Below are 17,090 nucleotides of genomic sequence, written 5' to 3'. Positions count from 1 at the left end.
TTTCTCTGATTATATTTATAACATAATAATAAAGTAATTCAAATATATTACAACTAATATTAATTTCTTCAGCAGATAAATTACTGTTCATATACAAAGAATATTGTTCATCATGCAAAGACAGTAAATAGAGCAATAAAATGAATAAAGGGTTAATCATATACATAAAATGTTCTTGATCTTGAAATCACATGTACAGTCAACATGTGTTTCTCAGTCTTTCTGCTTCTTCAAGGCTCCACGTTTTCTTCACTTCAATAGTCACGTTAGGTAAAATGAAAAGAACAGTGTACGCCGAAGACGCGGTCCTCATGGGTAGGACACCGTTGGCCATACAAAGTATAGTCACTTCCTTTTCTGACTTTATGGTTGGCCTTGACTTGAGGATAAATTGCTCAAAGACCTTCTGTATGACATGTGGCCCAGGGGCTAACAGAAGGAGAAAGGCAGTTTTTATTGCTTCTAGCCCAGTTGATTTTACTCCAACCTTTCCATACCTTGGCTTTCTATTCGATCACACTGGTTTATGGAATAATGCAATGAAGACAAGAAGGTTACTGTTTTGTAAATCAATAATGGCTCTAAAAAATGTTAGCAATAAGATGGGCAGGAAACCAATTGGGGAGTTGCTGACGGTTTATAGAGCAATCTGTGTTTCGATCGCTACATATGGCGCAGGACTGTGGGGATACGCAAATGTGAAGTCGTTGCAGGTGGTAGAAAACACCTTCATGAAATATCTTTTAGCTGTTCCAGAAAGTGTTTCCACATATGTTTGCCACGCTGAACTGGGGGAATCATATCTAGAAGACATCATAAAGGTCCCTCCGGTTCTGTTATGGCATAGAGTCTGGACCACCGAGGAATGCGAATTTAACCGTACAACCCTGATTGATGTGATGAGGCTAGATAGTAGCGGCAAGGTTGGATGGTTAAGCTATGTGAAGAAATTTCTTATGGCTATAGGTCTGGCAGATTATTACGATGATCCTTCTTATCTGCACAGTATCCATAGAAAAGCCCTGAAGGAAAAGTGCATGAAATACTTGGGAGAATGCAGAACCGCCGCTGAAATGTTAAAGAAAACGGTGGTCGCACACCAGCTAATAACGATTACAAGCAAAATGCAGCCATATGTTAAGTTACAAATGCGTGATTATGAGAGGTATTGACTAACTCGTTTTAGATTAAACTTATTATTCAGGTCACTTAGTTTCCCTAAAATGAATAACTGGTCGAAACATTTAAATAAATGCCCATGTGATGATTTGTCTGAGCAGTCAGATATTCACATTCTCTTCTTCTGTAAACTTTATTTAATACCGAGGCGAAGATGGATTGTGCCGATATTGAAGATCATGGGAGTAAATCGTTGTCATCCTACCTTTTCAGCTGTTTTAAGATTAGATAACATTCTAACTGTTGTATCTATCTCTGCGTTTTTTAAAAATGTTTTTAAACTTCGGAAATCTATAATATCCTGATTTGTGATGATATTATTGTGATTACTGTGTTTTATTGGATGAATTTATTTTGTTAAACATGTGGTTTTATTAGTACTTTTATGGCTGTTTTGTTTTAATAACCGCATAAAGTTACAATAACTGTGATATAGAGAAAACAGCACTAGATTAATAGTCACAATATCCCTAGTTATGTGTTTTAACATGAAATTTAAAAGTGGTAATATTTAATTCATCATTCATAATTGACCCTATCTAGCTTAGCACTCATGTGAATACAGACAAGAATTAAGCATATATATTCACATTGGGCTGTAATTTTGGAGTTAAACAAAAGTAATCAATAAAGTCATGAATCCAAAAGTGGAGCTTGACAGTCACTGAAATCAAAGTCATTCTGTAGAGCTGCAGCAAGCACACTGTAGGACTGGAGAGCTTGGGGGGAGGAAGATGGCGGGCTGATCCTGCACCTGAAGCACACCATCCCTGATCACTCTTGTGATCACCGCCGACCGGCTATGCCGCCCTGCTCCTGATTAGTACTCTGGTTGATACCAGCCATTTTGGATGCTGCTCCCTCTCTACATGAAGCTTCAGGAGATGCCTAGGTGGCAGCTTTGCAGGTAGGAACTGCGTGATTTCCCAGTGCTTCTATGATAAATTAAGCAGCAGGTGCATATTCGCTCTCCTACCTGCAGTTTGGGGTTAACTCATGGCATCATTGTGCCGCAGTGTTCAAACATGATAAGTAGCGGGCAGGGGGCTCGCAATCCAGTCAAAGCTGGTGTGGATTTGGGCCCTGCTGAAGCTATGAAGGATGGGGCCAGCTCACCTTTACCTCCAGCAATTAGCCATACCGCACAGGTTGGACACCCTATCCTCAAGCTGCTCAGTTCCGGTACAGCAGCTAGCCTTCTCCAGGCATATAGCAAAGAGCTGCCTGTCCTAGCAGAAGAGCCTTCCCTCGCGGATGTCCTAATGGCAACATCCCAAAATTGGGTCCACCTCTGCTTGTCTGACTCTGGGAGGCAACAATGTAGCGGAAACTGCAGAATCCACTTCTCTGCAACAATGATCAATCCACAGCTGCCTGGTACATTTCACAATCTTGCTCAGCCGCCTCTTGGAAATGCTTTAGAACTGGCGGCAGCAGAAATCCCTGGCTCTGATTCTTCTGTCCATACAGTGAGGACTCATTGAGCCACTGCAGGAGATATTGTCAGTGGGGCCAGTGGCATGATGGAGAAGGCTATATGGGTGGATATGCTTAACCTCCAGATGCTCTCTGTTTAAACATCACCTCAGCAGGCTGTGGACCTGAACTTGACGAAACGTTCCCACATTACTTCTGCCCCTGCCCTTCTCCATACTGGTGGTTCCTACAATGATAGTGAAAACACAATGATAACACCCTGGACATAAATGTTGGTGCAACAGAACAAAATACTGAGGCACCTCAACCAATGAGAGACAAGTTGTTCGCTCAAAACAGTCGGGTCAATATCAAGAAATGTAAGCAAACTTTAAAAGCTACAAAGCCTAGACAGTCTGCAGCCTCTCACCTTAGGAATAGGCCTGTAAGTTGCTGTACCAAAGGTAGCCCATTACAGGACTGAGTTATGTCAAAAGGGGAGGTACAAGCCTTAATCTCCTGACCGACCACTGTTCACTTGAAGGGCCAACCATTGACAAGGGTCGAAAAGCTGCAGGCTCCAGAGCCGCCCCTCACAATCTCCCTTAGTCCAGAATCTACTTCACTTCCTGACATCAGTTTCAAATCCTCTTCCTCACCAGTGGTTTCCACAGCTACCTTTATTGCAGATGGAACACAAGAACCCTCCCTGTTAGCGATACTACAGTTGAAAAAGGCACAGCTGGCAGAGGCGCAGCAGCACTGTGCTCAAGTAAGATCACACTCTGTGACATTTCAGCAGTCTTTGGCCAAAGTTACTGGTAAGGTGACAGCTCTCTTTACAGAAAAGGTCTAATTACAGCAGTGAGTTGCTAATGTTGAGGAAATGGGAACGGCTACCGTAAAGTCTTTTAGGAATCACGGCTGCCAATTGGCATATTTCCAGTCCAAAATTGATTATTTGGAGAATCACCAGAGGAGAAACAATCTCCCTGTGTTTGGAATACCAGAAGAGAAAAGAAGGTAATGTCCCCAGCCAGTTCATTGTAAAGCTGTTTGTGAGGGCATTTCCCGATCTTATGGACTGGGACATGGATTCACAAATCCACCTTGCGCATCGTCTCCCCATAAATCAGAACATCAATACAGGTACTTCTAAAGCCAGGCCGGTGACTCCTTGTCCATTAATATATGTTTGTAACTTTCTGTTGAGGCAGGCAATTTCGCTAAAAGCCAGTCTAGCCTCTCTCGTGGTGGTCGATGCCATGTCAATATCAGTCCGTTCAGATGTGTGCAAATCCACTATGGATAGACACTGGAAGCTCCATCAAATAATTGATCCACTGAAGGCTGTGGAGGCTCAAGTTTGTTTCAGAAACTTGCCAGGCTTTAGATAGTTAAAAACAGATGGAAACAGATATGCCATACAGACCAAAATGCTGCTCATGTTCTTATTAACTTGGTATTCAGACAAAATATGGAGTTTGAAATGTTGACTTGAACTAATATCGAGTTTTAAATATCATGACACAGAAATATCAACAGCAAGAATATCGTAGTCAAGAATATCGACTTTAAGGTAATAAATATTGATTTGAAAAATATAGAAGTCATTAATATCCTCTGCAAAAATATAGTTGTTTAAAATATCGATTTATTCTATTAGTTTTATGAATTTTAGTATACATTTCAAATGTATTTCATGTAATTTTTTTGTATAATTATTGTTTATATTTTTTAATATATGTGTTAAACTTTTATTAGTAAAAATGTTATTTTAATTAAATTTGGTATTTCTTTGTTCCGTAGAGGGTTGTGGGTTTATAGGGAACTAGGGTGGGAAGTTATTTAATTATAATTAATTAATGAATATATATATATTTATTAATATATTTTTTATTGAGTTTTCATAATGTTCATTGTGTTTTAAATTTGTTGGGGTACATTTCAGGTGTGGGTTGTGTGGTTTATAAGGGTAAAGTGTGGGAAGTAATTTATTTTTAATTAATTGATAAATAAAGAGTAATCAATATTAATTTATGAATTGACAATGAGTTACAGAAATTGTGTAAATAAAGTTAGGTGCAGGTTGTGGGGTTTATAATGGTAAAGGGTCGGAAGTAATGTATTTTTAATTAATTAATAGCAGTTAAATATTAATAATTAATTGACAATTATTTATAGTAATTGTGTATTTAATTTTAGGTGTGGGTTGGAGTTTTTATAGGGGTAAAGGGTGGAAAGTAATTTATTTTTAATAAATGGATAATTAGTTGTCAATAATAATAATTAATTGACAATTTTTGGTAACTGTGTCATTAATTTTAGGTGCAAGAGGTGTTGTGTTTATGGGGTGAAGAGAAGTAATTTATTTTGTATTATCAATCAATAGTTGGTAATTAATATTCATTAATTAATTGACAATAATTATGTCAATTGTGTAATAAATTTTAGGTGCGGGTTGCGGGGTTTTTAGTGGTAAAGGGTGGGAAGTAATTTATTTTTAATTAATGATTCGTTGATAATTAATATTACTTGGGAGGCAAGATGGTGTCTGAGTGAGGCCACCACCTACCTCTCTCCTCTCTCGGTGGAAAGATTTTTGTTTTGTGGAGTGGACCATGCGCCGGTGTTGCGGCGTGGCCGTAGAGCTTCACAGGCTTGCTACGTCAGAGCAATGAGTCAGGCACTGGATGCGCTCGCACTGCAGAGGGACGGGCTCCTGCTATGGTCGCTAAGTGGCTTGAACGCGGCTACTGTTGACGGTAGCAGCACGGGCCATGTATGGCTACAGATTCCGGCCGCTTAGGTTGCTTGGAAACAGCAACACTCCACATGTCGAAACGCAGACTACAGAATTAGCTGTGTTGGCATACCGGGGAAAGGGTAGATCAAAGGTGGGGATTACTGCTACTTCCGCCACACAATCACGACGTGAAGGAACAGACATCAAATCAGGGGGCAAAAAAGGATAATCTTGCACCCTGAAGGGTGAAAAGTCAGAAAAGGAAATATGAAAATGAAAAAGCTGAGCCACCCACCCAGATAATTTCACAGTGTTTACAGGCACCCGAAGAGTAAGGGGGATGGCAACCCTCCATCTTGAGCATGTTTCACCCTTAGACATGGGGGAAAAGAAAAGGCTGGGCCGGAGAGCCTAAAAAATCAAGGCAATGGTGATGGTATAGGAAAAGTGAGCAACCTAGCAAGCAACCCATCCTGTATTGCAACACCTGGACACAAGCAGGAAGAACTTGAGAAATCCCTGGTTAAAAGTGTGAGCCCCTGGCTGGCAAAATGTGATAATGCCATCTTGGAAGTCCTGGTGGTCCAAACTTCAATTAATGATGATTGCTTCCCCAATGTGACTATCAATAACCCAAATGATGAGAGGGGTATTAAGACATCGGATAAGGCAAGTGAGAATAGGCACTGGGCCTCTAGAGGAAGTGAATCACAAAAGAAAACCATGGAGACAGGTTGTTTGTCCCTGGATTCTTTGTAAAGAATCAGAGGTTTCTGACACCAGCGTATCTGTTAGGAGTGATGGCAGAGGTTTCCCTTCAAGTACTAGTAGTCTACAAGAGAAAAGTGCCATCTCTAAGAAACCTAAACGGACATCTGGGAAAAAGGTGTTAAATGTGAGTCCAGCCACTCACCTGAAAACCAGGTCCGTCTCCAGGAACGATGCTTGTTCCACAACCCTCCCTGAACACCTCTCAGTGCTGCTGACCAAAACAGAAGCCCTGGCAGGTGCCCAAAGAGGGAAGGGGGTTTGGGAGGAGAGACAAAGAAGAAAAGAGACTACTACGTTTTGCGCTTCACCAAGAAGTGGGTGTACCATCTGGACCAGCCAGTTTCTGTAAAGTTGACACGGCAAACCACCTATGTGTATCCTAAAACATACAAAGAATATATATACATAAGCATAGAAAACCCTCACTACCCAGAGTTAAAAGCAATTCTACACCATAATATTTTTACATTCAAATTACCTTTTCTTGGTGTTAGGTTACTTTGCATAAGTTGTCTCTCATAAACATTAAAGGCATGGAACTTTAGTTTTTCTATAAACATAAACAAGGATTGTATTAGACCTTGTATTCTGTTTTAGGCAAATTCACTTAGAATATTTGTTATCTCAAAACATTATTATCTCACCTTATTGTGCGTTACAATGCCTCTTCAAAAACAACCACATAACACCTTGCTCAACTGTGCTTAAGGTCCCCAAACTCTGGGAAAATCAAAATTCAAATAAAGTCTGATGTGCTTTTAAATGCTCTCAATAGGGCCCAATAGCACCCAACATGATATGCGTCAAAATATAAAACAATTCTCATTACACAAGATCGCGTTGGCCAAACGCTGCCAAATACGCGTGCACACAACTTGTTGGTGTTTTAGAAGTTCCAGGAATACTGATTACTTTTTAACTGCTCAAAGCGCGAACAACAAGTACCTGCTAAAAACATCAGCATCATAATAATTTTTGCTATTTCGAACAAACAAATCAACTAGTGACAAATTACCCAAAGATCTATGAGTTAAAACACATAAGCTTGTTCTTTCAGACATGACAAATAAACCAAATGAATTTGCATGACAAGAACAGTTAGCTCTTTCACGCGATGTCCGATTTGCCCTGCACACGTGATCTGGTTTTCTGAAAGATCCTACACTCCGTCTGAGCCAGCTCGAAGACAGAGAGCTTTTCCTGAAGACGTGGTCACGTGATGTTGACACGGCGAGGCTCTAATCCTTGATGTTGCTCTCCTTGATGACGCGCAGAGAGGAATCCTTCTTTGATGGGAAAACAGAAAGCCAAGCAATGAGTGACAGAAACCCTGGGCTATTTATAGTCAGGATCTTGGGCGTCGCCGGGTGTGTGCTCATGTTCTCAACTGCCAAGAGCAGCCCTCATTTTAATACAGGTGTCCGGGTGTGTGCTCATGTTGTCAACTGCCAAGAGCAGCCCTCATTTTAATACAAGTGTCACTGCTTAATAAACACAACAAGCATTGATACATACACTTCAACAAACATTGACAAAGGATTACTATAGACAATAAGCATTGGCCAAAACAAATAGAAAACTAAAACATAACAAAAGACACAGGTTTTAATTAAGGCAATTTTTGTTGGAGTATTGCAATATGATTAAGTTTTCCACCATACGGGTGTTTGCAAATAACGCAGGATAAACAATGATTTGTGTGGTGGGAATTCCTGACAAAAGGCTCATAAGAAAAAAACAGGTGGTGGTAGAGAGACCAGTGATAATGAGGCTTGGGAGGAATTGTACTGGGATTACTCAACTATACAACTACTTCCCTCTGAAGATACAAATGGGAAAGAGAAGTTATCAATTGAGAATCGAGGGGAGGCGGAGCAATCAAATGAGGAAAAGTTGGCTGAACCTTCTCTATCTTTAATCCTAGATTCCCTGCAATCATTTCAAGATGTTGTCAAGTCCTACAATCGACAAGCACGATTGGCTTAAAAAAAACTCCAAGGATCCCAAACAGAAGATTGGGAAAATTTGCAGTGATATCTCAGAGAGACTAAATATGGTAGAAACACGTACTGAAGCACTGGAAAATACAGTTGAAATGCTGAAGGTGCAGGCTACATTGCAGGAGGGTACCCTGAAAGATGTCATGTGGAAACTTGAGGATTATGAGAACCAGCAGTGTTGTAATAATTTAAGACGACTATGGGTCCTGGAAAGTTGTGAGGGCAAAGAAATAAGGAAATTTGTAATCAATATGCTGAAGGGTTCCCTGCCCGAACTTCCCTCGTGGGACTGGGACAATGAAGTTCAACATGTTCATCGATTTTCTTTATCGCTATCAAGACACTCAGCTAGTGTGCTGGCTTTACCCCGTGCCTTATTGGTTTACTTTGGTAATTTTTTGCTACGCCAGGCTGTGTATGACTTAGCCAGACCTAATGCTAAAAGAAGCTTTGAGGAATTCTCCTTTTTTGTCAAACCAAATTATGCACATACTACCATTGAGAGGAGATGGTGGCTTACACTGCTTATAACACCTTTACAGTCAGCAGGAGCCGTGGTATTTTTGCAAAATCCGGCTAGGTTGAAAGTAGTCTATCACAGCCAGAATTTTAGCTTCACTTCTGAAATTCAAGCCCAGAAGCTTCTGGATGATATATTTAGCAGGCGTCCTTGGTGGTAAAAAATAAGTATGCAATTAGTGCGGAAATGTGTGGGATATAGACTGGAGATTTCCCTTTATGGGAGAGCAGTGTTTGCTATATGTATAGTTGCATGAACAGAGGGGGGAGAGAGGTGGAAGGAGAGGAGGAGTGATTCAGACATCCTAACGCAGGCTCATGGCTGAGCCTAGTTGCCCAGGTTGTGGTGGTGGGTGGGGGAAGGGTAGGAGTAAGGGTTCCTTAGAAGGGTATTAAAGGGGAAGGGTTTACTAGCATTTTCTTTTACATTTATCACATTAGTTAAGAACAATGGGGTTTGGCTTGGTGGAATTGCTGTGTAGTTTTGTGGTGCCAGAGCCAGGTTGATGCTATAAGTATGCATGCGCAGACTTAGAGTGGCAACTATTAATATCTGTGGTTTTAACCACATCAAGAAAAGGCAGAGGGTTCAGGCGGGGTTACAATTGTTTGGTGCAACTATTATTTGCCTCCAGGAGACACATATTGATGGGTCACAATTGCATGTTTTAAAATCACTGGGGTATAGGTTGATTAGTGCAACAACACAGGGGGCCAGGGTTCGGGGGGTAGCGATATTAGCCAAAGGAGATGGGATTCAATTCACGTGGTCATGCTCTGACAAGTTTGGCTATTGGGCTATTACGGAGTGTCAATTTAGTATGGGTAAGAAATTGACACTATGCACATTATATGAGTGTAGTATTGATGACCCGGGCGTGCTTGATACTATCTCCAGTGAACTTGCTCATTGGCCACTCCCACTTATTTTAAGCAGATATTGCAGTATCAACTTACACTGTGACTTGTCATTGTAGGCAGGATGGAGAAATACGGGTAGGAAACCAAAAGTGTTTCAGGTGCTAAGGAATTTATGTCAGGCCCACGGTTTGATTGATTGTTGGCATTTGTTAAAACCGAATGATCCAGAGTTCATGTATTTCTCTAATCCGCATATGACGCATGCCATTTTGGACTACATGTTTGTCTCTAATACATTAAGCTTGAAATGCTATAAAGAGAAGCTGCCATGGGTGTTATTAGATCATAACTCGTTGGTCCTTGACGTAGAAGTGGAGTTATCCAATCTAAACTTAGGATCGTGGACATTCAAGAGATCGCTGCTGCTAAATGTAGAATAGTGCACGCATATGAGACAATGGATCCCCGTGTTCCTGGGGGATAAAGTAGGAAGTACATCAATCAAGGTGGTGTGAGATGCCCTGAAAGCAGGGATTGCGGGAAAACACTGCGGTACTCTTTTTCAATTTTAACAAATGTGCCAGGCAAACAATGAAGGCCCTTCAGGGTAATTTGAGGGTGGCTGAAGAGGGTTTGATAAGGGCTATGCATGAGGGATGGGATTTGGAGGCAGAACAACGAAGGTTGGCGATTGCTAATGCCGCCATTGTTTACATACTGGTGGATAAGGCAATGAGTAAATTAATAACTCAAAAAGAAACAGTGTATAAATTTAGTGAACAGATTGGCAGTTATATATATAATATAATCCGACTGATTCCGAAATTGAACAGAGTGATATCAAGGAATATCTTGACGCAGTCCCACATTCAAAATGTTTAAAAGAAGATCAGAAAAGCTTCAATAGTTCACCTCAGTGGGCTGAGATCTTACTGTCCTTCAATAGCTTAGGAAGAGAGAAAGCAGCCAGTATGGATGGTATCCCGACTGAATTTTACCCCACTTTTCCCGTTTTTTTCCCACTTTTTCCTGCCAGCTAAAAGGAGTCATAAATGAATAATTTTCACATATTTTTACTGGTGGACGACACCCTGCCTCATGGTCTCTAGCTAAAATTGTGTTTTTTGAAAGGAAAAGAATAAATCTTCCTTAGAATTTGGTTCTTATTGTCTGATCACCCTGATAAATGGTGACTCATAAATCTATTCAAAGCTAATGGCCAGTTGACATGCACCAATAATACATAAGGTTATTTTGGTGCACCAGCACAGGTCTGTTCCCGGGAGGTCCACAATAGACCATATCCAGAGAGTTATTGCACTGTTTGATGTCACCAATGTTGCAGGAGATCCTATGGCTCTTATCCTATTGGATGCAGAGAAAACTTTTGATAGGGTCTCCTAACAATATCTATGGACCACTATGTCTAGAATCGGTATTAGGGATGGTTTTATTCAAGAGGTTTAATCTTTATATGTTGAACCATCAGCGGCAGTAATGGTGAACGGTACCCTCTCGGAATAATTTTTCATTTTCAGTGGAACTAGGCAGGGCTGTCCTTGCTCCCCTCTCTTATTTGTGGTCTTTATTGATCCTTTTATCCATAGGTTAGTAAAAACATGCAAATACTGGCAATATGGTCGCAGAATTGGGCAACTAAGACTTTGGCCTATGCAGACGATATTGCACTTGTTACATCAGATCCTAACTCTGCGATAATGGCAATTGAGGATGAGGCTGAGCACTTCGGGCATATTTCTGGATATGCTCTGAATAGAGACAAGACACAGGTGGTCCTTAATGATAAAATTGAGATGATAGATAACCGGGTAGTTGGACACATATCTCGGTATTAGCATATCGGCCAGATTAGACAACTTGGTCAAAGTTTGTTCGTTCGATAACTTTATTTCGGCCACCAAGGACCATAAAAGTTCATAAAAAACATGTAATACAAAATTTAAATTAATGAATAAAAATAGCATTTAAAATACGTTACATATACAACTTTACATATACATACAATACTATACGTCAATTAAAACAAGGATTAAACTTGAAATTCATTATCGAGCGTTATATTAATTTAGAGCAAGAAACTCGTGTACAGCACTGGGTTCCGTAATCAATTTCCTCAGTATGTGCCACATTGCATTTAAAAAGCGGGAGACAGCAAAAATTATGGGGGGGGTGGGTATCCTTTTTTAACACCCTAAGTGCATGTGCACACTGGCGAAACCCTAAGTTTCTACAGATTGGAATTAGCCAGTGCTTGCGTGGACCCTGATATGCTGGGCAAATAAAGAAAATATGAATTTCGTTTTCCAAATGAGAACCACAGGCAGGGCACTCCTTGCTCGTAGTTTTATCCCACTTGCTAGAAAACACTCTAAGCGGGAGAGTACCTAGCCTAAGTTGCATATACAATTTTCGTGCTAGTGCAGGGAATATTAGGTCTAGGAATTCCTCTCTTTTATACTCTACTTTAATCTGGAGGAACTCAGTAGTCAATCTGCCCCCATCAGAACTCGTATGCAGGGATGCTAAATTATAATTCTTATAACAGCTGTGGTAAATATTTAATTACCTGTACTATTTTTCATGCGGTAAAGTCTAGTAAGAATAACTCAGTAAAAATAAGAGGCAGAATCCGTGGTATTAGAGGTTCTGAAAGGCTTTATTCCTTACAAGGAATTATGGTTCGAACCATAGGCATCAAATTCCATCACCACGAGGGTTCAGGAAGGGAAGGCAATACATTATTGACAAGTAAAGATATTTATATGAAAAGCATTACATTAAGACAGATGCAGGAGGCGTAACAGCTGATAATATAGATAATACTACACATACGTAATAAAAAAAGGCGTAAACATAGGCGTAAACTAAAAACGTCATTAAACATGATGTCACAGGTGGGTGGATCCATAAAAGAATCCTGCAATGTTAGCAGAAATACTTGGCAGAGATGCGTGCGCAGCCGCATGACGTGTGATTGACGTGCAACTAAAGGGTGAAGGGGACTTGACATTTAGCTCTACATGTGGAGACAGAAGTCTGGGGGGTCATGTCAACCTAATCCCAAATCATATCTAATATCTTATGTTTAAAGAACTGTATTATCCAAAAGGAAAGGTCTCTCGGACGGAATCTATTCTATACTGACTGTTAGTGCGTGTACAAGCGTCTAAGTGTCTACATGAGATGCGAGGGGGCAGGAATCCTCCATAGTAACAGGGGCTAGGAATTACTTGCATGAGGACAGTGAGGCCTGGCCCTTTGCTCGGTAGCTGGAAGAATGTTTACCTAAACTACTAGACAGGAATGCATCGGATGAGGGGCGGAGCAGATAATCTTGAAGGTGAAATACAGTTTTTGGCAGGCAACAAGCCGGATCAGGCACCGTTAGCCACGCAGGGAGTAGGACAAAGTTCATGGATACAGATGCGGGCTCGGACTGGAGCTTTCAGAGGCAGAAGGCAGGAAAAGGCTTGATGGCAGAATCCAGGGCCTACTCGCCTGAACTGTAAAACATGGAAAGCGAACCACATAAAGTCGGTGGCCTTTCATACTTAGGAACGGAATATCCGACTCATTCATGGCGGATCTGAAAGAGGACATGTTGACGGTGGACGCACATGTATTTACGTCTTCATAACTGGAACTGGAGGGAACATATATGTACTTGTAGCATGTACATGGAGCCGTTGGGGTCTAAGATAGGGGACATAACTGATCATAAAATTCATATTTCCTCATTCCCTCCTTGTCCCCTACGGACCCTCAGGAGATATCGATCTTCATCAATCCATCAATCTGTTCATATAGCATCATTTGTTCTTCTTTCTTCTTCCGGGATCTTGAACGAAAACTTGAAGGCGGGATACACGATGTGGCACACAGACCACAAATCGCTGGCCCACATTGTAGACATAAGCAGCAACTGAATAGTATGAGAAAGCCAATACCTAGGAAGGATAGAATCCTCCATCCCCAGGCTGACAACACGCTCCAGAACCAACCGGACCAAGTCCAGGTGCCTGGACTCTGGTGTATCTGGCTTATAATTTTATGAAGGCGAGTTATGGCTTTATATACTGACGGCGAGTTTTCTGGTATGAAAACACAGCAACTTGATCCGATGACCCTACAAGCTCCGCCCCTATCGGCCAGGATGACGTCAAGGACAAGACGATTTTGAAGCACAACAATCCGCATCGCAGACTGCTCCTCTGTTAAGTTGCCTAGGGCGGAAGTAGTCTCATTCACTACTGCTTCAAGGGTTCTAGTTAATCTACGTATCAGTTTACTATTAGTGACTGTACCTATATAGGGAAAGAAACCTTTATTGAAATCTGTGTATTGCTCCCATGCTGTTTCAGTGTAATCGACAATCGGGAGATCTCTCTGCTGTCTATTGTGTACTAAATGGGTATTTCTGTGATAGTCAGGAGGGGCTAGGAAAACAGGTGGCAGAAGGAATGCTATGTAACAGGTACCATCCCAATCTAGAGGTAAACGTATATATGCAGTCTGGCCACATATGAAGTAGGAATGACGAGAAGCTCTGAATGTAGACTTGCCTTGATCACTGAATTTTAGCACAGTGGTACATTTACTATGGCCCAGGTGTATGGAACCATTCTTTCTTACACATAATTCACCTTTAACTGGAAATAGTGACATAGCGGGCAAGATTGGTGTAGCTTCGGATTCAACATTCAGAATCATGAGGTTAAGTGTAAAGTTACCTAATCCATATACTTCATTTTCTAGATCAGTTCCTGTTCTTTTGGGAAGTCCCTCCTTGTTAGGGTAGCAGACTTTAAGCAAAACTGGGTTCAGGTTTCCCCATACCCAGTTGTCTTGATAAACTACGGAATTTGAATCTAGGGAATTAATCAAACTAAACCATGCTCCACAGGAGCCATTGTGTGTGAACGGATACGGAAAGAGAGGCAAAACTCCTTTATAGTTCTGATAGGGAGGGAGTCGGCCACATATCCAACAATTGGTAGCATTGCTGGTCTGATGGGAATGATGTAACATACTAATAAAAGTGTTGTTGCGCAGCGCAAATCTATAAGACAACTCATGCGGAGGTAGTTCGCTAAAAGAATGTTCAGCAGTAGCATTGTAAGCACGCTTAGAAATAGGGTAATACATATGTAGCAATATACTAGAAATGATGATCAGAAGACTTAGAAAAAACAAAATTAATAATGTCATTATGCAGTGACTACGAAGCGATTTACAGTACGCATGTTTTTTAAGCTGTATCTGTCTATTTTTCTCTCTATTTCGGTCCAGAGGATACATGTCAGAGACAAATTCAACCGATTCACCTTGGAGAGGACTTAAACAATCAAATTGTCTGACTTGCTAGACCTTAGTTTCAGTTTATAGAGTTCGTTCTCCGACCTTTCAACCAAGGGGAGCTTTGAGTCTGTCTGTGAGGGAATGCAGGGCTGAGTGTTCACATCGGACGGTAGTCCATAAAATTTCTTGATATGGCTCGAGTGCAACCACCCTTTACGTCCCTCAATCTTCACGGCTGTCCTTGTAGTCAGCAAGACGAGCTTGGGCGACTGCCACCTGGGCTCCAGCTGGGTCTTCCGGTCGAAATTCCTCACAAGAACCAGGTCACCTGGAACCACGTCGTGGGGCTTCACCTCAGTGTTATCGGGAAAAGCTGCAGCTACCTGTGAACGACAAGATTGTAGTGCAGACATCAAGGAAGCCAGGTAATCTGTCAGCATATTACAGTCAACATCAGTGATTTTACGAGGTATAGGCGTCCCCCACATATTTGGTGGTCTACCGAAGATCACCTCATAAGGGGATAGCCCTGTTCGAGAATGTGCTACCATTCTCATGTAAAAGAGCGCAACTGGTAAGGCTACTATCCAATCGACACCTTTTTCTCTACATATTTTGGACAATCTAATTTTCAGAGTTTGATTATGACGTTCCACGAGACCTGCTGCCTCGGGATGTCGGACACAGTGGAATTTCCATTGGTAACCTAACAGAAGTGAAACGTGTTTCATTAGTTCGGATGAGAATGGCTGGCCGTTATCTGAGTATACAACACGTGGTAAACCGTATCGTGGGAAGTATTCTCGAACTAACTGTTTGGCAGTAGTCGGGGCAGTGTAATCTGAAACCGGGTAGGCTTCTGTCCAACGGGAAAGAGCACAGACAACTACGAGAACATATTTGAATCCTCGACATCGTTCCATCTGGATATAATCCATCTGGAGGACTTCAAAAGCGTGATCGGGAGGTTGAAATCCACCCTGCTCTACGGGAATGCTTTTACCTGGATTAAACTGACAGCATATCATACAAGTACGTACTTTCTGTTTGGCTACTGCTCGCAAGTGTTTGTTGAACCAAATGTGTTGAATGCTGTCTAGCATAGCTTTTTCTCCTAGGTGTGCTGGACTATGTATTGTGTTAATGATGACTTGAACCATGGAGTCGGGAAGAAACCATATAGATTTTCCCTTCGTCATCCATCCTTGATCCGTTTGGATCCCTCCTAATTCCGTCCATTTCTTTATTTCTTCTGGTGTAGCATGTGTCTGTATGTCAATTACGTCAAGGGCGGGATCCTTAACTGTCATGCAATGTGTTGGTGTCGGGACTATTGTCTTTGTCGTGTCAGTTGTATGAGTCTGACTCTGAGCAGTCTGTTTAGCTGTTCTGTCAGCTAGGTCGTTACCCTGAGAAATGATGTCGGTAACTTTTGTATGGGCTTTGCATTTCATAATCGATATTGCAAAAGGTAGATGAATTGCGTCTAATAAGGCTTGAATGAGGGGTCCGTGTTGGATGTGGGCACCGTGAGAAGTTAAATAACCTCTCTCTTGCCACAGTACGCCGAAGTCATGGACGACTCCGAATGCATAACGTGAATCTGTGTATATGTTGACTTTCTTATTTTTTGCTTGAATACAGGCTTGTGTCAGAGCGATGAGCTCTGCTGCTTGAGCTGACAAAGTGTTAATACAATTTGTTTCAACGACTTCAGTGTCTGTTGTGACTGCGTAGGCGGCCACTAACTCTCCTGTACTTGTTCTCATACATGAACCATCTACATACAATGTTAGGTCCGGATCTGATAAAGGGATATCTGTCAAATCTTGTCTGGGTTTCGTCGTGATGGTAATGACTTCAATACAATCATGTGCTAATGGATCTGTTCCGTTCACTGGCAAAAGTGTGGCAGGATTTAATGTATTACAACGTCTGATTTCTATGTGTGGCTGAAACAATGTTAATTCATAACCGGTGAGTCTTGCTATAGTCAAGTGTTGTGTTTGTGTGCGGTTCAAGAGAACCTCTACTGCGTGTGGTACTTGTACTGTCAATTGATGTCCTAACACTATGGCATCGCTTTGTCTGATTGCTAAAGCTGTTGCTGCCACTGATTTCAGGCACGCAGGAAGAGCCTGAGCTACGGGATCTAATGTACTAGAAAAATAAGCACATGGTTTGTGTGATCCTGCTTGTTCCTGAGTGAGTACTGACAAGGCAGTACCTTCGCGTTCTGTAACAAAGAGTGTAAAAGACTTACTGTAACATGGTGTTGC

General features: G+C 41.4%; 1 protein-coding gene across 8 annotated transcripts in view; it reads left to right on the top strand.

Annotated features, from left to right (window-relative positions):
- Window positions 1-17,090, top strand: part of LOC146820907 (uncharacterized) — a 408,950-nt gene that overhangs the window by 230,499 nt on the left and 161,361 nt on the right. For 3 of the 8 annotated variants that reach the window (XM_085611783.1, XM_085611782.1, XM_085611781.1), the window contains one exon: window positions 8,037-9,899. The exons of the other annotated variants lie outside the window; for them this stretch is intronic. In XM_085611783.1, coding sequence (XP_085467909.1) covers window positions 8,037-8,792 — 756 coding nt within the window. In that variant the 3' untranslated portion in view covers window positions 8,793-9,899. Of the gene's footprint in view, window positions 1-8,036; window positions 9,900-17,090 lie in introns of those variants that run through there. 8 annotated transcript variants of the gene reach the window in all.

Source organism: Triturus cristatus, chromosome 6 (assembly GCF_964204655.1).
Source record: "Triturus cristatus chromosome 6, aTriCri1.1, whole genome shotgun sequence".
NCBI classification, from domain to species: Eukaryota; Metazoa; Chordata; class Amphibia; order Caudata; family Salamandridae; genus Triturus; species Triturus cristatus.
The sequence above is the reverse complement of the archived record's forward strand: the minus strand, read 5'-3'. Positions and strand labels throughout refer to the sequence as shown.